The sequence below is a fragment of the Bubalus bubalis genome, chromosome 6, assembly GCF_019923935.1.
Source record: "Bubalus bubalis isolate 160015118507 breed Murrah chromosome 6, NDDB_SH_1, whole genome shotgun sequence".
In the NCBI taxonomy this organism is placed as follows: Eukaryota; Metazoa; Chordata; class Mammalia; order Artiodactyla; family Bovidae; genus Bubalus; species Bubalus bubalis.
This window is the reverse complement of record NC_059162.1, coordinates 105,854,967-105,881,267: the sequence shown is the minus strand read 5'-3', so window position 1 is coordinate 105,881,267 and position 26,301 is coordinate 105,854,967. Positions and strand designations below refer to the sequence as shown.

The 26,301-nt window shown below is 40.7% G+C and overlaps 1 protein-coding gene across 2 annotated transcripts in view; it reads right to left on the bottom strand.

Annotated features, from left to right (window-relative positions):
- Positions 1–3,964: 3,964 nt before the first annotated feature.
- Positions 3,965–26,301, bottom strand: part of TRIT1 (tRNA isopentenyltransferase 1) — a 55,208-nt gene continuing 32,871 nt past the window's right edge. For both annotated transcript variants that reach the window (XM_044945207.2, XM_025289026.3), the window contains exons 2-11: positions 18,834–18,974; positions 16,021–16,119; positions 15,148–15,293; positions 11,701–11,843; positions 10,991–11,102; positions 10,502–10,614; positions 10,175–10,252; positions 7,494–7,603; positions 7,056–7,173; positions 3,965–4,829 (exon numbers count right to left, since the gene is read on the bottom strand). In XM_044945207.2, coding sequence (XP_044801142.2) covers positions 4,660–4,829; positions 7,056–7,173; positions 7,494–7,603; positions 10,175–10,252; positions 10,502–10,614; positions 10,991–11,102; positions 11,701–11,843; positions 15,148–15,293; positions 16,021–16,119; positions 18,834–18,905 — 1,161 coding nt within the window. In that variant the 5' untranslated portion in view covers positions 18,906–18,974 and the 3' untranslated portion in view covers positions 3,965–4,659. The remainder of the gene's footprint in view (positions 4,830–7,055; positions 7,174–7,493; positions 7,604–10,174; positions 10,253–10,501; positions 10,615–10,990; positions 11,103–11,700; positions 11,844–15,147; positions 15,294–16,020; positions 16,120–18,833; positions 18,975–26,301) is intronic.

Below are 26,301 nucleotides of genomic sequence, written 5' to 3'. Positions count from 1 at the left end.
TTCAGAAAACAGTCCTAACCACCCAAGTAGGTGATAATCAAATAATGAAATTCCTTTCTGTGCCTACTATCCCAAGATTTCTTCATCCCACTTAAAGGCTATTTAACAATTAAAAAACAGATTACTTATGTAGAAACCCACCAACTTCGAGGCTTTCACACAATTAATTCAACAAACACTGAACTTCCTAGATGCTGGGGATATACAGACAGGTTGCTGAATTTGTAAAAGCCTTCTTTCTAGTTTTTTCTTTTTTAAATGTCATGCTAAGTGTTTTAAGCAGAAAAATCTTTGTAGAATGTGGAACTGAGGCTAAGACTATAAATAATTACTGAGAATTGTCAATACAAAGGTTCAAACCACAAACCTAGGCTATAGATGAAATGCTCTCTTGCTAAACTCAAAATATTTTCAAGACTAAAAATCCACCTCTTTCCAGAGTCAAAATATTTCCTGTCTACTTCAAACAGCATTGTCTGAACTACAAGAAGTGTCTAAAGCCTCATCAAGATTTCTACTTTATCTGTCAATTCTCTCTCGAAACTGAGGGGAGGCCAATTCATGTTGATGTATGGCAGAGGCCACCACAATACTGTCAAGCAATTATCCTCCAAAAATTAAGAATAAACTGAGGGGAAAGGTTTTTACTAACAGAGGTAGATGGCCCTAAATAGCTTGCTGAGAGTTGGAGCTCCCAAAGCCATTTAGACAGCACTGCCACAGACTAGAGACTCTAGGTACCTGCGCTGAAAGGCTCTGCTTGTCTAGGGATTAACCGGGGCACTTCTTGTCCTCACTCTAGGCGGAACAAAATGCGCACAGGGGGCCCTCTCCTGCTCTCAAATGAGATCTGGTATGAGGCTGGCAGCTGAGTGAGGAGACCTGAGCTTTGTGTTGGCTTTGTCACAACTTGCTCTGTAACTATGAAACATCCGTGTTTGGGGCCTCAGTTTCCCCACCTGTACAAGAAGGTGCTAAAGACCCTCTCACCTCTACATTTATGACAGTCACTAGGCAGAACTGTTTCCTTCCCTACTGCTGCTGCTGCTAAGTCGCTTCAGTCATGTCCGACTCTGTGCGACCCCACAGACGGCAGCCCACCAGGCTCCCCGTCCCTGGGATTCTCCAGGCAAGAATACTGGAGTGGGTTGCCATTTCCTTCTCCAATTCCTTCCCTACACACAGCAGCAAAGTCATTCACGGGGCAGCAGGCTGAAAGGGGCAATCGACCTCAAGGCAGGGCCTCAGACCAGGACACCACGTGGACTCCTAGTGAGGAGAGACTGGCTAGTGAGGATTCTGCCTTCCCCAAGGCCCTCTGCTGCGGGTACAGGAAATGTTATCTTGCTGAATTGACAGTTTCTAAGAACCCGGCAAAGAATCTGCCTGCTGACGCAAGAGATGCAGGTTCAATCCCTGGGTTGGGAAGATCCCTTGGAGAAGGAAATGGCAACCCACTCCAGTATTCTTGCCTGGAGAATCCCGTGGACAGAGGAGTCTGGTGGGCCACAGACGATGGGGTCATACAGAGTCGGACACGACTGAAACGACCAAACAAGAATAGGGACAGTGGGCACAACCACAGTGCTTCAGACTGAAGCGTTTCGTAAGTACTGGGTGCTTGGATTCTTGTCTTTCAAGAAATCCCTGATTGCCAGCTGCCACAGAGATAATTGGCATGGTTAGTTCAACGAGAAATTGTAGCTCCAGGTATTTCAGATGAATGCATTAAAGGCTTTTTAAGGAAGGATTATTAAAACTAGTTTTTCCTGCTTCTCCATTTAAATTTTTTTAAGGTTTAAAACATACTTAGCAACTTGAGTGAAGAGCATTTCAGAGACTAAGGTTCCTCTTTAAATTCTGCCAGCTTAACACAGGGCTCAGCAGCTTGAACCCTGAGTTCTGTGGCCTCGCTTCAATTCCAGCTTTGCCATGTACTGGCTTAGGTACCTTTGCTGAGCCCGTCTCCCCACTGGGAAACATACACAAAAGCAGTCTCTCTCTCCAGGGCTGTATGAGAAGCTAATGTATATACGCTGGTGGTGCTGCCTGGCTCACAGCAAGGATTCATCTCCACTTCCAGAGGGAAGGTGCCACCTCCCACCCCATCAGCTCCTGAAGCAGTTAATACACGGATTGGGAAAATTACACCACATCTAATATAGAAAATAAGATGATGTGGATTCAATGACAATTTCTTCTTTGACCAAAAAATACACTTATTCTTGAGATTCAAATCAGGTAATGTGGGTAAGGATCAATAAAACTCAAGGGACCCAGGACACCCCACAGACTGGGGGTGAGGGGTCGGGGGAAGGCAGTGAAGTTGTGAAATCTGGCTTCCAGATCACGTGCTACTGTGTGCAGTCTTTGCTCCAGACTCGTGCTGTGCCACATGCACCTCAATACACACCTATGCATGCACGCGCGCACACACACACCAACACACACACACACACACACACCAAGGAGGGGCAGGGCTGCAGATTACCTGTACTCACGGCTAGGGTCCTTTCTTTACAGCCCTTATCACAGCTGTAATTCTGTAACTATTTGACTGATGTGGGCTTTTTTAATCACTGAACCCCCAGAGTCTAGCACAGCACCTGGCTCAGTTCTAAAATATGTGCTGGCTGAATGAAAAAGCTGGACACAGCCTGAGAATTCCTCAGAGGCTAGTTTTGGCCTCACCCTGGCATCTGAATGAAGTTTAGCAAACATGAGTGAACCCTGCTTAACGCCTGGTGTCAATGGTAACCTTCAGGAGGGTGGTAAAGAAAAGAAACAGGAGACCTGCCTGAGGAGGCAGGAGAAAGCCACGCACGCTCAGGTATTGCCAACAAGGAAGGAAGCAAATGAAGCCAGTGTGCACTACTTGTTATCTTTTGGGTAAGGGGAAGGAACAAGAATACACATTTGCATTTGTTCTTATTTACTTAAAAAGACTCATGAGATACACATAAAAAAATGAATAAGTGATTATCTAGAGGAGATTATCAAGAGGAGAAGGGGATGGAAGTAGGAGTGAGATTTCTCAATGAATATCTCTTTTTATATCATTTTGATTTTTGAACTATATTAAAAAAAATCTAAAAAATAAAACTTCTGCATAGTTCACAATACATTCACCAAGAACTGCTTCTTAAGGTCTGGTAGAAATGCTCCTTCTTCCATGATCCCTCTTCTTTCTTCCCTCCAAGTGAAATTCTACACAGCCTCTATGGTTTTTGATATTCTCTTACCTAAATTTATTGTGTATAGATAACAATATTTCAAGCTCTATGAAAGCAAGAATCACATTTCATTTTGTCTCTGTATCCCTCTAGCCTACTCAGGGCCTCTCATATAGTGTGTGTGTGTGCGTGCTAAGACACTCCGTCATGTCTGACTCTTTGCGACCCCATGGACTGTAGCCCAACAGGCTCCTCTGCCCGTGGGGATTCTCCAGCCAAGAATACTGGAGTGGGTTGCCATGCCCTCCTCCAGGGGATCTTCCCAAACCAGGGATCGATTCCAGGTCTCCCAAATTGCAGGTGGATTCTAGATTCTAAACAAATAAAATATTGCATAAGTGGGTAGTTACTGCTTAATAAGTACAGTTTGTTTGGGATGATGAAAAAGTTCTGGTTGCACAACATAAATGCTGCTGAACTGTGTACTTAAAAATGCTTAGTTTTATGTTACATTCATATATGGCTGGTAGCTCAGTTCACTCCAGTAAGAGAGCTTCAACTGGAAATAACAAATCTCCAATTAAAAAAGAGTCCTCCTGGGACTTCCCTGGCGGTCCAGTGGTTAAGACTCAACACTTTAACTGCAGCGGGCACGGGACTGATCCCTGTTTTGGGGAACTAGGACCCCGCATGCCAAACAAACAAATGAAAAGACCCTTTCCAGATGTTTTCCAGGAATACAATTAAGTGCTCATAAACATCTGCTAAATAAACAGACATATTAAGAACGCTGACTTTGAGAAAAAGCTCTCATGTTGAAAACAAAGCACACAATATATAAGTTAGACATCACATATACATCTTTTTAAGCACTAGAGAAGCTCCTAAAAACTTTTTCTTTATTTAACTTTTAATAAAAATAGATTCCTAACTCAGTAGGAATATACCAGTGATTATCACACAGGAGGAACTCAATAAATGTCAAAAGTCTTCAGACTTTAAGTCCCAACCACCTCAGTCTGATTCACTGCTTCTTCATGGAATTCCTGAAACTGGTTTGGTTCACTTGGTTATCTCACTGGGGCTGATTCTTTCCTACCATTCACTCCCATCCAGAACTCCAGAATTGTGGCTCACAATAACTCAGTCAGCTATAAAAGTGTCTGGAAATTAGGTATTTACAGCCAGAGTCAAGGACATAAAACTGTTTTTAAAGGGATACAGTGAATCCCAGTAGTTATCACCAAGAAGATCAAATGTTAAAAAGTGCAATCTGTCCCTCTTTTAAAAATAGAACCTCTAAGATTAAAAGAAAAAAACAAAACCCTTTCCCGAACTCATCATTACCAGACCAGACACATCAGCCATACAGGGAGCTAACAAGACCTACTGTTTCCAGGACAGAGAACATGAGACTTTAAAACCACAGCACTGAATGAAAGAACTGGACTCTTGCCACCTTTGCAAAGGTCACTGGACAAGTCCCTTAAATGCTGGCTTTCAGCTCTTTATCATTCTGCCCAAGAGATTCCTTTTCTTTAAGCTCTTTGTCATGGTCTGGGGAAACACTCTGACTTTCTACGGTGGTGACGGCATCAGAGTCCAACCTTCTTCTTTTCTTCAGTTGGTGCAAGTGGGATTTGGATTTCATATGTGCTAAGACAAAACAAAAAAAAAAATTAGGATTTTCTACAATTAATTAATTCTGGTAGCATACAAAATTAACCATATAATTCTTGTCTCTAACAATAACAGGATCAACACATGTATTGGTATAGCTGCTTAGCATTTTAAAAGAAGAATAAGTCATATGCCCAGCTACCTAGCAAACTAGAGTGAGCTACAGACCACAAAACACATCTATCTGCTGGGTGCTTTCTATCACTAACCTGTACAGCAATCTTGTGGGACAGTATTATTCAGCTCATTTTTTTATACAGGAGACTGAAGTTCATGGAGGTCTTATATCTTGTCCAAGGTCATACAGCAGGTAAGCTCTTTGGTTTAGCTATAGCTCAAAAAGAGATTCAATTTTCCAGAATAGGGCTCTAGATTCGATTTTCCCATATGTGGCTGCCTGTTACAGATACATTTCAACCCATGTGGCTCAAAAGTTACAAATCCAAATTCTTGTCTGTATTGTAGGCCTACAGTACCCTGAGCTGTCTTCTCACTTCTTACCAGCTCACTCAGGCTGCCCCTCCTGGTGTAAGAACCCTCTGCCTGCGTCAGATAAGCCATCTGAATGGCTAACCCAGACACTCACACTCTCCAGCACACAATGCACAGAGAGATCACAGTGAGTATTCTTCTGATGGTCCCTTTCAAGGGGTCACAGAAGCAGTAAAAAGCTACTCTCGGCTGATATCAATTTCTGACCTTTCACCCCAAAGGCAGTTCTCAGCTTGTACCTCAAAGATGTTCCTTTTTACTAGCCTGCTCTTTTTCAAGGAAATCCTATTTGGAAATACCTACAAGGACAGAAAACGAGATTAAACTCTCTTTTACACTTACTCAAAACATCATTTTTAGGGATTTAGAAGCAAAGTAGGAAAGGAAGAGGTTAGAAGTCAAGGAAAAATTTACTTGAGGGAAAAAGTCAGCTTTTGTCTCCAGCTAGAGCCTAAGGCAAAAAATGACCTCTGGACTGACTCCCCATGGCAGCAGGAGATGGGAGCAAGGACTTGACAGATGGCACTATAGAAGGCTCACACAAGCTCCACTCACAAAGGCTCACAAATGTTGCTTCTCTATGGCAATCCCTGAAGGACATTCGACAAATCGAACCACTAAGTTTCCTTTAGAAAAAACAATCAGGCACTCTCTTTCTCTTCCCCTTTCATCATTATGAACCAACGATAATCGAGGCTTCTTCTGCTGCCTGGGCAATCACAGCCATCCCCAGACTCTGACAATGCGGTTCATTTTGCCAGCGTTAACAGTTAACAGAACTCATAGCTCTATTGGTTGGTATGGGGAGAAAAATCTACTTCTGTGAGAATCCCAACCATGCAAAGCAGTCCTCTGAACGGGAGGATTCCAGTCACTGGGTAAAATACAAGTCCTACTTGTGCGTAAAAGGAGTGAGCTTTAAACAAGTTTCTGAATACCACGTAAATCCAAGGCTTGGCAGCTAGGGCCCTTTTGGGCTTTGCTGGATGACTGTAGAAATCCAACAGAGAACCGCAATGCGGCTGACTCTGTGGCAAAGACAGACCTAGATTCTGAAACAAGGAACTAGAACCTTGGGGCAGGCCAATCCTGGGTTGTTTGGAAGCACCTTATGAAGAAGAGTACCGTTTCACCACTATCTTTCTGAGTATCTGACAGTCTTGCTTCCACACAGTTCCCCTTAACACTTTTCATCACAGTTTATACGACCAACAGCATTTCAGCACATTACCTTAAAAATTACCGGAGATACCACTTTTGAAGAATGTACTCAGGAGGAGTATCTGCACTTCCTGTCCCCTCTTAGTTGTTTCTGCCCCTTTGGTTTCTTGGGTGAGTTGCCTGGCTTCCCTTAAAATCCTACTTCACCCTCACTGAGGTCTAAACATGAGAGGCCATGAAACTCCTCCAAGGGAGGATTACAAAAGTCATAGGAGCTCTGGAAAGTTAACTGCCAACCTCTCAGTATAAAATATCTACTTGAGGCAAAGGTACAGGGCATACAATCTTCCTTTGAAATTCAGAATACAGAGACAACTCTCCCGTTTGAGAAGGCCTCCATGAAATCTGAACACAGGCTACTAGAGGAATCTGGCCATCTTTTTACAAACAAGCAGACTCCCACATTCAAGCTACCAAAGCCCTCAAATTTCATGAAGTCAGTGTGACCCGCCCTTACAGATTTCTCTGTGTTCTACCCCTGACTCTTACCTGCCCATTCACGGTCCCCAATGATGATTCGATCACAGAGCTCACACATGTGATAACTTCTCTTGTTCTCAGTTTCACTGCCTGGCATCTTTACTGGAGTGGCTGCAGGTTTGTGGCCCTGAAAGAACAAGGCAGGGATGGGGAAGAAGCATTTGTTCAAAGAGATCTGGATACCATTCTCTGATATTAAGAGGAGTGAGATTTTCCCAAGATTCCTTTTTTTCATCCCAGAAAGCAGGTGGGCTGTGAACAGATTTTAACAACAACCTTTCTGAATGTGAAAGTAGAAACACAGCCTCCAGGGATCTAAAAGCAGCCAGCCCTTCTGCTCTATTCCATGGAAAAGAATGCTTCATTCCCCAGCATAGCAACAAAGGTGTCAGCTACACAAAGCTCCCTGAAAATCAGACAATAGACGGGACCATGATTAATAATTACCTGGATGAAACTTCGCACAATTTCAAGCGCAGGTTCAAGAACAGACTCCTCCCACTTCGAAACATCAGATACTTCTAAGCCATATACTGGGGGGACACTGGTACCAGGTCCTAATGATGACAAAGAAAAGTCGCGAGAGGTCAGCTTCCAAGACCCAATCTACTCTGCTCCCAGGACTCCAAAATCCTCAAGGGAAAGATACGGGGCCAAAGGAATAAATATTCTGACCATGCCACTCCTTTTAATCAGTAACACAAACCGAACAACTACACACAGTCCAAGAAAGACCCAGAAGGTTGATGGGTCTGGATCCAACACGTCTGGCTGTATAATCTAGAGTCTGAGGTGTGGGATCTTCCAGATCACTCAGGAAAACAACACACAGTAACAGCCCCGGTGGCCACTGTATGGGCTGCGATATAAAAGGCAGCATGTTATAGGGGGAAACTAGCAGCTTGAAGTGAACACCTGTTCTAAGGTCCATATCATCTGATGGTGCTGTCACTCTGTGGCAAGAGAGTTCACAGCTTTCTTTAGAAACAGACACTAATCTCAGGTTTGTGTATCTCCCTTCAGCAGTCTGGCACTCACAAAACTCATTAATACCATACTGATAATCACGGGCTGGCAGCAGCAGGGTATCAGCCAGGGAGCTGCTGAATCTGAAAATTAGAAAAAAGCCTTGGAACTGAAGTAGTTGCGCCCTGTTTCTAAGAAACAGATCCAGAGAAGTCAGAGAAGTATTCACAAAATACCCTGTGGCGAATTACTTCTGAACGGAGGTAAGACCGGAGGTAGCCAAATGTACAGCTACAGGCATTTCATCCAACTGAGCCAACCATGCTTAGTCTCTGCTGCTGGCTCCCTCCGTGTGCGGACACACTAAACTGTCTTCCGCATCTAGGTTAAGTCAGTTGCCTAAAGGCAAAGGGCATCACCCCATGGACAAAAACACAAAGTCCTCGGAATGCCAACGGCTGGCAGGTGCTGGCCTTTGGACTGTGCCAACCACAAATAAGTGTTCATAAACTGGACTGGGCTGCACCTGCCACCACATGGAAAGGTGAGACTGGGAGGGTGCAGGCAGCATCCACAGCACACCTGGCCTTGGCTAAGCTCTGCACCTGTTTCCAGGCCACTCTATATTTTCCTTTCCCTTCTAAGTCCTTTGTTGGGCTTCTGTGCCCTGTCTCAGCACCTTTCAACAAGTTCTCGGCTCCCAGCTGCTATTTCTGGCTCAGGTCCAAGGCCAAGCTGGGGTGGGGAAGTCCCTCTGGCTTTGTGCCAGAACCGTATCCCAGCAGACCAGCCCCTGGCCAATCACACGCGGTTCCTGATTTACAGGGCAGCTGTGCCTTTCACTCCAGCACCAACGCTGTGTGGGCACACACACGAATGAGGAACGAGCATATGACGCACTGTGCCATCAACCCGAAGTGACTCAGAGATGGGGGGGTTATCGCGGCTTTACCACAGGAAGAAGTTCCAAATCATTACCCCCCAAAACCCCATCTTTTGTTACAGACTAATTGTTAGGTCTGGTGAGAAAAGAGGCTGTGTTAGAAATCTGTAGTAGTGAACTTCAGTTTCGGCTGACAAAAAGACTTCTGTCTAGAAGGATGTGCAGAGCAAGCAAGGTAAGTAGAAGAAGTGCATGGAGAACGCTGGCAGAGAATGAGAACTGAGAGAGCGATCCGTCCAACACGGACCAAGGCATTTCTGTTCAGAGGCACTGGGGCAGAGGGGAGGCCTCGGCTGTACTCATCTGTAACTAACTGAGAGCAGAAATTCAATGGCAAAGGTGAACAGGAGTTGATTCAAAAGCATATTTTAAAAGTGCCCAAAAGATAAAAACAGGGTTTCATTTATGCTTAACCTCCTTTAAATTAATCTTTTAGCTCATAACCACACCATTCCTGACCCAAGGCCCAATACTAATGGTATCCAGCTAAAGGTATGGGCTGAAGGAAACAAGCATGGTGGGTGTACAGCTGAGCGTGGACTTTGGAGTCAGGCCTGCATCCAGTACTCTACTGCTTATTAGCAAGGGGATTTTGAGCAAGTTATTTAACTTCTCTAAGCCTCTATGTACTTACCCTCAGAAAGAAAAGGAAAATGCCCACCTTGAAGTCCCAGTAATAAATGTATTGCACCCAATTTAGTGCTAAGGATATAGTACAGGGTCCAATGAATGAGAATTTCCTTCCCTTTTCCTTAAAAGTGCTATTCAACTGAAGTTAAGAGGTGCAGCAGCCTGAAACACCATGTATCTGAACACAAAAGTAATGCTAGAAGAACTGGTAAAGGCTTTGTCTTCTTATACTACTTATCTGGCCCCAAAACCATTTTAATTAGGAAAGCCTTCCTAGAGACATCTAATTGTTCTTCAGCTATAAAATTTGAAGCTAAGATCAACCCCAAACACCAACTCTACTAAGAAAATATTGCTACCTTGCTCTTACTAGCTTACAGACAGTACTCAGGTGTTCAAGGCATAAGGTAGCTTCTTCCTCAGGAAGAAGTGTTTCCTGAGGTATCAAAAGAAAATACCCCTGGATAATCACTTATGCAACACCCCCAGGTCAGATCCAGAAACTAAAGTTTACTTTTTGGGTGAGCTGAGAATGCCGACGTTCTATTGAAAGCAGACCCAGAGCATAAGGAAAAACAATGAGACTTACTGCTCAAAAAACGGTTTTTAACCCATCGATTTTGCTTCCGGGCATATCTCTTAGTCACTTGTTTCAGAGCCTCAATACCTGAAAGACAAAGCAGATATAAGAAGCTCTAAGTACTTCTCACTCTGCCGCAAGGAAGGTCCAGCCAGCCTGGCATCGGAGAAAACTAGCCACATCAGCATACTGGTGGATACTTGCTCCGTGAAAATCTCCGTTCTGAGCTGAAGGCCATTTGGGACTCTTTCAGCCTCAGTTCTTTCTCAGACCATACCAGCTAGACACTCTATCACCCAAGGATGTCCAAGGCTAGGTTAGATGGAGAATTCACACCTTTCTTTAGGAGCTGGTTTCTAATCTCTGGTGTGCATTTTCCTTCAGTGATCAGGTACTCGTGAAATTCCTTGAAGCCAATTGATTGGAAGATACCATGTTGATAGTCCTGGCTGGGAACAAGAAAGCATCAGCGGATAAGCCATTGCATCTGAGAGCTAGAGGGCCCTGGAGATGATCTAGCTGAACCATTTCATCTCACAGATGGAGAAACTGAGATCCTGAGCAGTCAGCACCTCTCTGAAATCCTTCCTCTACACCCCCCAATCAGCTCCCAAGTTATTTCTGTTGAAAATTAACTCCTGGGAATGTTGGTGAGATTAGAAAACTGCAACTGTAACAAGTACACCAACATCCTTCCCACAAGCCGAGCCAATGCCAAGGACAAAGGCTAATAAACAAGTAGATCCAAAGCCAGTATTGTGTTTATGGTCTTTTGACCATAAGCAAGGAATGAAGAGTACGTGGAAGTAACAGCCAAATTCTCACCTATTTTCTGCAACTTTCTTCTCATTATAGCGTTTGTGAAAATCTCTTAGTTCATCCAAGAGACCAGCAGCAAGCATGTTATCCACCCTCTTATCCAAGCGTTCATCTAGAACTTGAATCAAATTAACTCATCAACCAGCAAGCCTGCCGAAGGTGCGTACTATACATGATGAATGCATAAGCTGCCACAAAGAAGAGAATTTGTTCAAATGGAAGAAAAAGTTCAGAGTCCAAAGATTATCTAATAATTCATAATTATATTCAGTCACAAACTCTACAATTCAATAAAAACAGCAAGAATGAGGCACATCATCTTATTATATAAGGAGAAAGCACTAGCCGATTCAGAGAGTCAGGCCTCCTTCCACAGGAGACTTCTCTTTCTCCTTTGGATCTCTCTGGATAGCAGCTCCCTTCCCATCCCATCTTATCTCACCCTTGGTATCTTATACTAATGCCAGGAATACCTTTACCTGCTTTCCAGACCGGTACCCAGGGAAATGACACTGTGCCTTTGGTAATGATAATAAAATTAATAGTGACCACTTGCTCAGCACTTATTATGAGCCATTCATATGCCACTAAGAACATATTTTTTCAAAACAATGTTTTATTGAGGTATAGTTGACTTACTCTAAACATTTATATACAGCAATATATTACTATAAGCTTTATCTCAGATGGACTCGGGGATACTAAAGGACTTTTACCTGTCTGTTCCGCATGAAGCCAGAGGATGCATGGGTTAGGGAACTTCAGAGGGCCTCCAAGGGGACCACCACCTTCCTCCGCATGTTGACGATGAAGAAATTCACTATGAGAGATTCCCGTTTCCTCAAACACTTGCAGGCTCCTAAGTCATTTGAAAGAGCAGAGTAGGCACATCCATATAAACCATTCAGTTCAGTTCAGTCGCTCAGTCGTGTCCGACTCTTTGCGACCCCATGAATCGCAGCACGCCAGGGCTCCCTGTCCATTACCAACTCCCGGAGTTCACTCAGACTCACGTCCATTGAGTCAGTGATGCCATCCAGCCATATCATCCTCTGTCATCCCCTTGTCCTCCCGCCCCCAATCCCTCCCAGCATCAGAGTCTTTTCCAATGAGTCAACTCTTCGCATGAGGTGGCCAAAGTACTGGAGTTTCAGCTTCAGCATCATTCCTTCCAAAGAAATCCCAGGGCTGATCTCCTTTAGAATGGACTGGTTGGATCTCCTTGCAGTCCAACGGACTCTCAAGAGTCTTCTCCAACACCACAGTTCAAAAGCATCAATTCTTTGGCCCTCAGCCTTCTTCACAGTCCAACTCTCACATCCATACATGACCACAGGAAAAACCATAGCCATTAGGAAATATTAATTCTCAAGTAACAGGAGAGTGGCTATTTATTATAGAATGCCTCATTGTCATTTTCACCGTTTAAGCCCCTGAACGCATGAAAGTCTAGGGTTATATGGCAATCCTATAGCTACTCAGAAAAGAGTTATAAAGAAAACTTAAAAGAAATAAAACTACCCTTCTAAACATACATAAAATTCTCTGAAATCTTTAGGTTCAGCAACAACAGGTTTCTTCTACACAAACAGAATAGGACATATTCACTTTCAAGTAAGCAGTAAAAGCTTGCTGGGATACCTTGTTATAAGCCAACAAGTCTAGTCTCGCTGGAATGCCTTTCCCACAGTACAAAAGTATGTTGTATATCCAGCTCATCAACTTTCTTTTTAAATATGTCTAATGAAGAATGCTTCAGACTAATTCAGTACTCTACTACACACACAAAGATCACTGAAGAAAGAATCCACATACTTAAGCCACCATCTACTCTGTTAGTATCTACTGTGTTATGCAGCACTAGGTAATTTAACTCTCAAATCTATACTCTACCACTCTGGGTGATAGCAACTTATCAGCTTGAAAGTGATCTATCCCTTCCTGATCCAATTCTACTTCCTGAAACCTTAACACAAGAGTAGAAACCCCTCGTCTTCCCCCATCACTGGTCTCTCAAAAGAGGACTTACGAGGGAAAAAAAAGTAGTTTAATAGATATCTTACTTATCTGGAGGTTAGAATATACAGCCTCAAACAAAAAGAAAGATGAAAAAGGTCCTTGGATCTTCTTTTAGAGACTCTAGAATTCCTGCTCCGAACCTATTGTTCTTACTAAAATACATTCTCAACTCATTACTATTCTACAAGTAGCAAAACAAAGAGAAATGATAAGAATTGATTAATAAAGGGAATAGATAATCATACCATAAAACAATATAGAAATAATGTTCATTTAGTATCCCTGAGTTTTCAAAAAAAATTTTGGAAGATTTCTATTAAAACGTTTACAATAAAATGTTTGACTACTGGAAAATATATACTTCATTTATCTAGAATATGCATTATTAACAGGGTGATACTGACCTCAAGGGACAAAAAACACTTAGATATCATAATCATGTGCAGCCTTCCAAAGGGTAACCGTAACCAAAATCTTCAAGGAGAGGAGGGAGGGAGTTACAACAAGAGAAAAAATTTTCTAAAAAAGCTTCAAGAGCAGATTGGATAATAGAGAAGGCTTAAGAAAACATTGATCTAGAACACTTATTTGAGTGGAATATTTCATAACCCCTATCAATACCAAAGGTTGCTACAATATTTAAAGTGTATAAACATCCATATAGTAGATCCTCATTAGAGCCTCTACTCTGCCAGATATGGTGTCACCTCCAGCACTGCATAAAAATACACTTAAGTGGTGATCATACTGTAATGTATAGAAATATCAAATCACTATGATGTGCACTAGGAATCAACACAGTGTTCTAGATCAATTATACTTCAAAACAAAAGAAAAAGAAATCAGATGTGTGGTTACCAGAGGCTGGGGTGGGAGAAGGGGGAACTGAATGAAGTTAGTCAAAAGATACAAGCTTCCAGTTACAGATAAACAAGTACGAGGCATGTAGTGTGCAACATGATAAATAAAACTAACACTGTTGTAAGCTATAAATGAAAGCTAAGAGGGTGGCCTAAGAGTTCTCATAACAAGAAAAATGTTTTTCTTTTTTATTTTCTATCTATATAAGTACACTAAACTTATCGTGGTAATAATGTAATGGTGTTTGTAAAAATAATCATTATGCTGTATACTTTAAACTTATACAGTGCTGTATGTCAATTATATATCAAGAAAACTGAAAGGAAAAAAGTAGGTGTAATAACTGATAAAATGAAGATGTGGTCAGAAGTGAACAGAATATGGAGCCAATGAAGATGCATATTTATGGAGGAAAAAATAAACCATCTAATACTAGGGAGGGAGGGAGAAAAACACACCTAACACATGAGACTTCAATTTCAAAATAACCTAAGAAAACATGGTTAATGAACTAAGATCATCTCTTTCTTCCCTTCAAGAAAGCCTCCATGTGTTAAGGTGAGCTGATCAATATAAGACAATTTATAAAACTCACCTCCAAAAAAATAAATAAATCAAGTTATGGAAAAAAACAAAATTAAAACCTGCCTCCCAGTGGGCAGTGTGCTGGGGCAGAACTCAGCCACTGCTGCATGCCAGAAAAAATTTATATGAAAACTGTTATACAAGCAAAGATCAGATAGAAAACGAAGCAAGAGTACACAGTCCTTAGGGAACAGCTGTGCTGTATTACGAATTTTAAATGTGACAGCAAAGTAGGGTGCAACTATTAATTGAGGGAATTGGACTAAGGCAGTAATTCAGGGCCTTCTAACCTGCTGTCGGAGAAGGCGATGGCACCCCACTCCAGTACTCTTGCCTGGAAAATCCCATGGGCGGAGGAGCCTGGTGGGCTGCAGTCCATGGGGTTGCTAAGAGTCGGACACGACTGAGCAACTTCACTTTCACTTTTCACTTTCATGCATTGAAGAAGGAAATGGCAACCCACTCCAGTGTTCTTGCCTGGAGAATCCCAGGGACGGGGGAGCCTGGTGGGCTGCCGTCTATGGGGTCGCACAGAGTCGGACACAACTGAAGTGACTTAGCAGTAACTTGCTGTGCTAGAACACATCAATCTCCACTAGATGCTATTACCAAACCTGTCTCACCACCCAGGCACCCTGAAGAACTGACTGCCCTCTACCTCTCAAGGGGCTTGGGGTCAGTGGCCCCAGCTTTCTTACCTGGCCACTTTGCGCTTGTCATGTGGGTGCAGCTTGGCAGCCATTTCCGGGTCAACCTGGCTTAGGCGTTTGTGGAGAACATGGCCATCCTCCTTTTCAAGCTCTACTTTTCGGTCGATCACTTTCTCAGTGCCCATCTCCTGCGGCTATCAAACAAAGGTTTAGAGGTAAATTTAATTAAACAATTCAACAAACACTGATACCCTGTATGTGCCAGGCACTTTGGTTAAGTGTTAGGAACACAACTGAGATCAATCAGAAGGTCTTGCCATATAGTGAGAGATCATAAACAGAAAATCCCAACACACCACGGTAGTGCTATGAGGCCACAGCAAATAAAGAGAAAGAGGATCTACTGTCTAGGCAAGTACTCAGGTACACTGCTTCCTTATCAGAAGTATGAGCTACCCTGACTAATACATCTATATTAACACATCCAGAAGTCTAGCTTCTCACCAAGTGTGATCCAAGAATGGACCAGAATTTCCAGCACTTTATACTGAATAGTTTGGAAAGTCCTACCCTATGCAATACCATCTCTGTAAAATAGGTTGATGTCAGGTATCTCCCTGACATACCGATTGTTACAGCTATGAAATGCTGAATCAGACTAACCTACTGTTAACTTACATGGCGATGCTAATTAGTCCACAGAGAAGCATCTTTCCCACATACAGCCCCTGCCCTTAGGCCAGCCTAGGGGAGCACACTTCACATATGGAAATTGGCACTTGCTTCAGAATATTAGGTAGGAAAATTAGTACAGTTGCTGAGTATAAAAAATAGGCAAGAGTCAACTTTCCTCCCAATAAAATCAGCTGGCAAGAAAGAAGAACCCATTTCCTCATTGAACTACAAGGGAACTAAACATACCTTAGCATTGACAAGAACTTTCCAGAGCAGAGATTCGATGTAATAATTGGTTCCTCCCACGACAATAGGAATTTTATCTCGGGCAAATATATCTTCAATGTGAACGTTAAGAAAGACATCAAAATATTTAATATCAAGAAGATAATGCTGACTCACTTGGAAGTAGGAGATTAGTAAGAAACCACATTCGTCATATTTTTTATACTAGTCTTCACTGTTTCTCATGACTTCTCAGAATCATTTCCTATCAGTTCTGGAGAGATCTGTATAAACCAGAGACAGATGCATGATGGTAATTCCTTCCAGTTCTAGAACCTTCTAAGCCTTGCTGCTCAAATTCAAAGCTTGCTTAGTATTCCAAATCAGCTTAACAAGCACAAGCCTAAAGAACTCTCACAGAACCAAGTGTCAGCTGCTCAGGAAGCCACAAAAATGACATCCATTATGTGACTTTGCCTTCTAAGGCAAATTATGAGCTGGTTTCTCTAAGCCGTGATTCTTAGACTCAGTCAGTCTTCACCATTCTGGGGTAGTAGTATATATTTCACACTTGAAACTCTACCAGATGACCTGGGAAGCACAGGATGTAAAGACAAACAGATTTCAATTACCAGCTCCAACACTCGGCAAGTCATTCAAGCTGTCTAAGCTTCAGCTTTCTTACCTATAAAATTCTCCTGAGTTCTTATGAGCATTACATGTGACAATGCAAATAAAACCCCTAAGACAATGCCTGAAATACTTTTTTCTACTGAGTAAGCACTCCATTTACTTTAGTCATTATTGTTCTCATACCCCTGCTACTTGGAATTCTTCTCTTTAGAATCTCTGTTAAACAGATAATATCTACTTTAAGAGGAACTGTGCTTCTGAGGGTAACTGATAAAGAGACTTTCAACCCAGATAAAGACTCATTTATACACTTCTTCCCCTTGCCAGCCACTCTGTGGGCACAGAGAGATGACCTCTTTTCTATCAGAAACCCTCTACAAGAGGTTGGGGTAGGGTGGGGAGAAAGATGTTACCAGTCAAGGATTATAAGAAATATGTCCATTTTTTAAAAAGAGAAACAAATTATATGTCCCCCCTTTAATTACGTATAAGATTCTTCCTCCATAATGCGTGGAACTACAACTTCATCATTTTCACTGCTGATACAGTACTTAAATGAACAAGGCACATTTTATTTATTTATTTTTTTTTTAAGGCACATTTTATATATTCTTCTCTAAGGAGGAACTTGGGTATTTATATGTTTTTGCTGTTAAGAGCAATAATGTTGTTAAAATGAGATCTATCACTTATCTCCTGGTATACTTGTGGCAAGGTTTCTTTAGGATAGAAACCTAGGAACTGAAATAGTTGCAATACACTCTTACCAATGGCTAGTGGCTAGTGTAAGTCACTCGGTCATGTCCGACTCTTTGTGACCCATGTACTATAGCCCTCCAGGTTCCTCTCTTCATGGAATTCTCTAGGCAAGAATACTGAAGTGGGTTGCCATTTCCTTCTCCAGGGGATCTTCCCAACCCAGGGATCGATCCTGGGTCTCCTGCAATACAAGTAGATTCTTTACTGTCTGAGCCACCAGGGAAGCCAGTATTCTTACCAATAAATTCTTGTATTGGTAATACAAGAATATATCCAAATCTAGCTATTTTCCTTTAAAAAAAAAAAGAAAAGACTATTATGGGCATAGATGGTAGTGACAGCTGCTCAATGTGAATATACTTAAGACCACTGAACTGTACACTTATAAATGATAAATTTTATGTACATTTTAACACAATAAAAAAGAAAAAAATTGAATTAAAAAAATTTTTAAAAAAGACTGTATCTACAAAGTCCTTCCCTAATCTCACATAACTACTCAATTACATGTTATTTCATTTGTTTTAAAGTTTCATTAGGAAAAAAAAAAAAGACATTTATTTAACTCTGAAATCCATCTGGAACTTATATCACATATAATAAGGACCTGATTTCACTTAAAAAAAAAAAATTAACTGCCCCAGGAAAAATTATTAACTACTGCATTATTTCTTCATTGTTTTGAAACGCCACCTTGATCATAAAATACATACATATATACATACACACATACAACTTCAAGTTGTATCTGGCTTTTCTTATCTGTGCTATAAATTTGTCTAGATTATATAATTTTCATGCTATAACAATTATTATGACTTTTCAATATGTTTTAATATATAGCAGTCCATATAGTAAAGGCAGTTTGGACATTAAAATATAAGGGCAGCCCTCTCATGTTGTTCTTTTTTCCAAAATTTCTTTGGTGTTACCCAGAATTATTTTTTCCTATTATAATCCTGTTATATTTCTAAATTAATTTCTTGTCCCCATTTAAAGGATGGGAAACAAGCTCAGTGGGTAAATACTTTACCCAATGAAATGACATTTATATGGTCAAAAGAAGCAGTTCTAAAACTAGGACACAGGTTTTCTGGTTCCTAAGTCAGTGTTCTCTCCACTAAAACAGTACTTTCTAAATTTTAATATGCCTATGAATCACTTGGGACTCTAGTTAAATGCAGACTCTGATTCAGTAGGTCTAAAATGAGGCCCAAATCCAGCACTTCTATAAGCTCCTAAGTGATGCTGACCCTGCAGTCTGAGGACAAGATTCAGCAGCAAGGACACTGTATCTTTCAATCCAAAGAGTTCTGATGGGGATGCTACTGTTGTCTTGGGTATCTCTGCTTAGGAGAAACTGTCAGTACAAAGAAAAGTTCTTTCTTGGCTTGGACTGCCACGCAGCCACCAAGCCTAGCTGCTGTCTCCCTGAAGGATATCAGAGCAGTTGCTTTGTTCCTGAAGTCCACCACTGTGTAATTCGTCACGAGAGGATCCACAAAGCTGATCATGTGGTGCTGGCACAGCCTCTGCTCTTGGGCAGAAACTTTATTGGTGATGATGTCGAGACCTTCATAAACCTAGGGGAAAGAAAATTAGCGTGAAAGTCATGTATTCCATAAGATGCACAACTCATGGGCAGAAATGATGATCTATTGCTCGCTGCAGCCAAACACTTGACTGACCCAATCACCAGAGGAAATGTGTTCTAACCAGAGCACAGCCAGATCCACATAATCTAAAACAAAAGATGCAGAAGAAATCAGAACACTTTTTTTTGTTTTAAATCAAATAGTGGTTACTAACTTAAACTTAAAGATAAAAAGTATATGTAAATCGGTGCCCAAATAAGAACTAACTCTGTAAGATTAACTGGAGGTTCTTTGGCCTGAACTTCGAGCCTTTAAAAGTGGGCAGGTTGCTTTAATTACTCTACTTATCACAAGTCTCCAAAAAGGTAACATGTTGTGTTGCACATAGTTCTACTTCAAATGTTTAGATATTTTTTGGATTTAAATGGCTCTGAAAGATTTTCAGAATTTGTGTGAGACTGGCTCCATTTGTAGAAAAGTGGTCTATCTACAAAGATATATATAAAACACACATATACACACTTTGAAGTCAAAACCCCTAATACTGCTGAACTCTTAGCAGAAACACTGTGCCAAATTACTGCTTCAGAATGTCAGCAAATACAGTCTAAATACTCAGAGGCAATATCCTGTCTGTAAGCTCTTGATCTGCCAATTCAACTAAAAAGTTCAAGTGTACTTTTTCTAAATGCAAGGTCTCAGATGGAGAACAGATCTGAAAATACTAGTTTGAAAATAGGGATGAATGCTTTAGATTAAATGTTCTCTCTGTAATCACTGATTCTACAGGGAGCACTGAATGAACAAATAATAAGTTCCATAGAGCCCACAAAGATGTTAAGAACGTTTTTTATCTCACATTTCCCTTTACTTAAATGGGTGTCAAGTAAGTACAACAATAAAGTATAATGGTTAGGAGGAAGGACCCTGGCGCCAGGCTGCCTCAGATCAATTCCTAACTCTGCCACTTACTAGTTATTTGTACTTGGAGTAGTCAGTTTACAAATCTCTGTGTGCCTTAATGCTTCAGCAGTAAAATGAGGATAATAATATCTATCTTATATGGTTGTTGTGTAAATTAAATGAGTTAATACTTACTTAGTTTTTGCCTGTGCTTAGTTGCTCAGTCGTGTCTGACCCTTTGCAACCCTGTGGACTGTAGCCCGCCAGGCTCCTCTGTCCATGGGGATTCTTGAGGCAAAAATACTGGAGTGGGTTGCCATGCCCTTCTCCAGGGGATCAAACTCAGGTCTCCCGCATTGCGGGTGGATTCTTTACCATCTGAGCCACCAGGGAAGCCCAAAAATCCTGGAGTGGGTAGCCTATCCCTTCTCCAAGAACTTCCCGACCCAGGAATCAAATCGGGGTCTCCTGCATTGCAGGTGGATTCTTTACCAGCTGAAAATTCCATATAAAGGTCATTATATTACTACTATATACTACTATATATACTACTGCATTATATTACTACTATATACTACTATATATTACTATATATACTACTGCATTATATTACTACTATATACTACTATATATTACTATATATACTACTGCATTATATTACTACTATATACTACTATATATTACTATATATACTACTGCATTATATTACTACTATATACTACTATATATTACTATATATACTACTGCATTATATTACTACTATATACTACTATATATTACTATATATACTACTGCATTATATTACTACTATATACTACTATATATTACTATATATACTACTGCATTATATTACTACTATATACTACTATATATTACTATATATACTACTGCATTATATTACTACTATATATTACTATATATACCACTGCAACAACAGAAGGAGAATGGACAGTAACTTCAGTGTCACTATCACTCTGAAGCCTCTGTGCTCTTAGCTACTGAGGTTACATAACGAACAAGGATATGAACTATCTTCGAACAAAAAGAAAATGGTTAATGAGTAAAACAGCACAAGAAAACATATAAACAGAGCCATAGAGAAAGAACTAGCTCTGCCTTTAACCCGTTTATCTGTGCCTGACAACAGAATGACGTTCTTACGCCTGAGCAATGACGGAATCTTAAAATTGTAGGGAGCTCTTTTCTTTGTATCTTGAACAAGACTTCCTTCAAAAGTTATGAAGTGCAGTAGCATATACTGGGATCTGCTGTGCAAGATAAGAAAACTATAGGAGGGAAAAAGAATGAATAATTGTTTGTTCCTCTCCTTTTCCCACAGCCTTTAATTGGCTCTGCTGTAGTTTAGATTTCAAACGACCCAATGTTAAAAGAATTTACACAACTTGATTTTGCCAGTAGAGAACTTCTGACTATAAGTAGATTCTCATTTTTTTAAATTTATTTATTAATTTTATTTTATTTTTAAACTTTACAAAATTGTATTAGTTTTGCCAAATATCAAAATGAATCTGTCATAGGTATACATGTGTTCCCCATCCTGAACCCTCCTCCCTCCTCCCTCCCCATACCATCCCTCTGGGTCATCCCAGTGCACTAGCCCCAAGCATCCAGTATCGTGCATTGAACCTGGACTGGCAACTCGTTTCATACATGATATTTTACATGTTTCAATGCCATTCTCCCAAATCTTCCCACCCTCTCCCTCTCCCACAGAGTCCATAAGACTGTTCTATACATCAGTGTCTCTTTTGCTGTCTCGTACACAGGGTTATTGTTACCATCTGTCTAAATTCCATATATATGCGTTAGTATACTGTATTGGTGTTTTTCTTTCTGGCTTACTTCACTCTGTATAATAGGCTCCAATTTCATCCACCTCATTAGAACTGATTCAAATGTATTCTTTTTAATGGCTGAGTAATACTCCATTGTGTATATGTACCACAGCTTTCTTATCCATTCATCTGCTGATAGACATCTAGGTTGCTTCCATGTCCTGGCTATTATAAACAGTGCTGCAATGAACATTGCAGGGTACACGTGTCTCTTTGCCTTCTGGTTTCCTCAGTGTGTATGCCCAGCAGTGGGATTGCTGGATCATAAGGCAGTTCTCCTTTTTAACACTGAGATTAACATTAAGGAAATGCACAGCTGCAAATGTATAATTACCAGCCCTTACCTCCAAAAAAGCCAAAATGTAAACACAGTCTCTACCAGCACATTCTAACAGATATGTAGATAAATTTGTAGATACATTTTCATCCTATATTCTGCTTTTAGGTATATTTTCTGGAGCCCCTTAAAACGGCCAATTTTAACAAACACACATACATAAACCAATCCCAGAATTAAACTCACCTTATTTGCTGAAGGCAGTGGCTACCTATTGTACTATTTATGGTATATACAAAAAAGCCAACAAATACCAGGAAGAATAGTTTTAAATAACCAGAGTTCTTGCTCACAGAGTTAACAAACTAAAAACTGTAACGGAATCTTGGTTACCAATGTAAATTGTTATCTTTGAGCAACTTGTTAGTAATCCTTTGTCTCCTGTACCAGCAGACTAAAAGAAACTGAGCATAAAGATATGGGTGATACAAACAAGGTATCTGAAAAAAGAATTACTGTTAATGTTTAGGTATAATATGCTTTTATAGTATAAAAATATAGAATTTTTATTATATTTTTTACTGAATAATAATTGCCAACATCCACTGGATCATGGAAAAAGCAAGAGAGTTCCAGAAAAACATCTATTTCTGCTTTACTGACTATGCCAAAGCCTTTGACTGTGTGGATCACAATAAACTGTGGAAAATTCTGAAAGAGATGGGAATACCAGACCACCTGACCTGCCTCTTGAGAAATCTGTATGCAGCTCAGGAAGCAATAGTTAGAACTGGACATGGAACAACAGACTGGTTCCAAATAGGAAAAGGAGTACATCAAGGCTGTATATTGTCACCCTGCTTATTTAACTTATATGCAGAGTACATCATGAGAAACACTGGGCTGGAAGAAACACAAGCTGGAATCAAGATTGCCGGGAGAAATATCAATAACCTCAGATATGCAGATGACACCACCCTTTATGGCAGAAAGTGAAGAGGAACTCAAAAGCCTCTTGATGAAAGTGAAAGTGGAGAGTGAAAAAGTTGGCTTAAAGCTCAACATTCAGAAAACGAAGATCATGGCATCCGGTCCCACCACTTCATTGGAAATAGATGGGGAAACAGTGGAAACAGTGTCAGACTTTATTTTTCTGGGCTCCAAAATCACTAAAGATGGTGATTGCAGCCATGAAATTAAAAGACACTTAATCCTTGGAAAGAAAGTTATGACCAACCTAGATAGCATATTCAAAAGCAGAGACATTATTTTGCCAACAAAGGTCCGTCTAGTCAAGGCTATGGTTTTTCCTGTGGTCATGTATGGATGTGAGAGTTGGACTGTGAAGAAGGCTGAGTGCCGAAGAATTGATGCTTTTGAACTGTGGTGTTGGAGAAGACTCTTGAGAGTCCGTTGGACTGCAAGGAGATCCAACCAGTCCATTCTGAAGGAGATCAGCCCTGGGATTTCTTTGGAAGAAATGATGCTAAAGCTGAAACTCCAGTACTTTGGCCACCTCATGCGAAGAGCTGACTCATTGGAAAAGACTCTGATGCTGGGAGGGATTGGGGGCAGGAGGAAAAGGGGACGACAGAGGATGAGATGGCTGGATGGCATCACTGACTCGATGGACGTGAGTCTGAGTGAACTCCAGGAGTTGGTGATGGACAGGGAGGCCTGGTGTGCTATGATTCATGGGGTCGCAAAGAGTCGGACATGACTGAGCGACTGAACTGAACTGAACGGTGTTTCTACATAGCAGTATGTAACATACTGAGGTATACAGTATATTAAAGTACTGCAAATGAAAGCATACGTCTAAAAAAAAGAGAAATTGAAGCTGCGTAGATAAAGGATTAGTGGTTGCCAGAGGCAGGGGTATGGGGTGGGCAAAATGGGTGAAGATAGTCAAAATATACAAACTTCCAGTTATAAAATAAGTAAGTTATGAGGATGTAATGTACAGCATAGTTAATAATAACTACTACTGCATATTAACAACTTGCTAAGAGTAAATTTTGGCGTCCTGGTGGCTCAGATGGTAAAGAATCTGCCTGCCAATGCAGGAGACCCAGGCTAGATCCCTGGGTCAGAAAGATCCTCTGGAGAAGGAAATGGAAACCCACTCCAATATTCTTGCCTGGAGAATTCCATAGACAGAGGAGCCTGGAGGCTACAGTCCATGGGGTCACAAAGAGTTGGACACGACTGAGTAACTTACACACACACACACACAAAACAGTAAATTTTAAAGGTTCATCCCAAGAAAAATAATCTAACTATGAATGGTGACAGATGTTAACTACATTTGTCATGGTGATCATTTCACAATATACACAAACATCAAATCATTACATTGTTTAACTGGAACTAATATATATGTTGTATGAGAATATATCAGTTCAGTCGCTCAGTTGTGTCTGACTCTGCAACCCCATGAACTGCAGCATGCCAGGCCTTGTCCATCACCAACTCCTGGAATTTACTCAAACTCATGTCCATTGAGTCGGTGATGCCATCCAACCATCTCATCCTCTGTTGTCCCCTTCTCCTCCTGCCTTCAATCTTTCCCAGCATCAAGGTCTTTTCAAATGAGTCAGTTCTTCGCATCAAGTGGCCAAAGTATTGGAGTTTCAGCTTCAACATTAGTCCTTCCAATGAATATTCAGGACTGACTTCCTTTAGGATGGACTGGTTGGATCTCCTTGCGTAAGAATATATATACCTCAATAAAAGAATATTAGAAGTGATTCAAGGTAATGTTTAGGGCTTCCCTGGTGGCTCAGCAGTAAAGAATTTGCCTGCAATACAGGAGATGTGGGTTTGATCCCTGAGTTGGGAAGATCCTCTGAAGAAAGAAATGGCAACCCATTACAGTATTCCTGTCTGGGAAATCCCATGGACAGAGGAGCGTGGCGGGTTACAGTCCATGGGGTTACAAAAGAGTCAGACACAACTCAGCACTAAACAGCAAAGTTATGTCTATAATGATGTTGCTTCACTCTTTTCCATTCTAATATGACTTTTGGCAGTTATTGATATGCTGTTAAAATTGTGTTTACAAATGACTATGCAGCTTGTGATCATAATAACTGTGTATTACAAAATTTTACTCATGAATAAAATTGTTAACAAGCAAGAAGGCAAGGGTAGATGAAAAGCATAGGTAAAATATATCTATATCTGCACTGTACAAGAGCAAGAATGATGCTGAGAACATATTTGTTAGTAAGACACAAGAGATATGAATCACTGAATCAAATACATGGCTATGACTCAAGTAAAACTCACAAACATTATTTATAGTAATAATATTGTTTTATGCTTTGTCTTTCACAGAGAAAAAGAAAGTTTATATAAATCAACTATACTACTTCAATTTTTAAATTAATTAATTAAAGTTTATCATGACTGGTGTCTGAGTTCCAATAATGGGGGAGAAAGAGATCATCATTGGAACAAGACTAGCTAAGCTTTCACAATTATTGAGCACAGGTGACAGATACATGGGAGTTCAACTACTACTTGCTCTACTTTTTTATATCAGGAAATTTCTATAACAAAAAGACTCTTTAAAAAAACCTGGATGCACTTTATTAGGATGGTTATTATTTAAAAAAAAAAAAAAAAGTTGGTGAAGATGTAAAGAAATTAGAATCCCTGTACAATGCTGGTGGGACCATAAAATGATGCAGCTATGGAAAACAGTACGGCAGTTCCTCAAAAAGTGAAAAGTGGAAATATCATAAAAAAGTGAAAGTGACAGTCGCTTAGTCGTGTCCTACTCTTTGCAACCCCATGGGTGGCAGCGCACCAGGCTCTTCTTCCAGGAATTCTCCAGGCAAGAATACTGGAGTAGGTAGCCATTCCCTTCTCCAGGGGATCTTCCCCACCCGGATTGAACCTGGGTCTCCTGCACTGCAAGTAGATTCTTTACTGTCTGAGCCACCAGGGAAATACCTGATTCAGCAATTTCACTTTTAGGTATGTACTCAACAGAACTGAAAGAAGGGAGTTGAACAGATATATATATATATATATATATATATACACACACACACACACACCCATGTTTACAGCAGCATTTTTCACAACAGCCAAAAGGTGACAGCAACCCAAGTGTCCATCACAGATAAATGGATAAACAAGATGTGTCCTATATTTACTTACAAGGGAAGATTATTCAGCCTTAAAAAGAAAGGAAACTGACACTTGCTATAACATGTGTGTGAAGTCACTTCAGTCATATCCAACTCTTCATAACCTTATAAACTGTAGC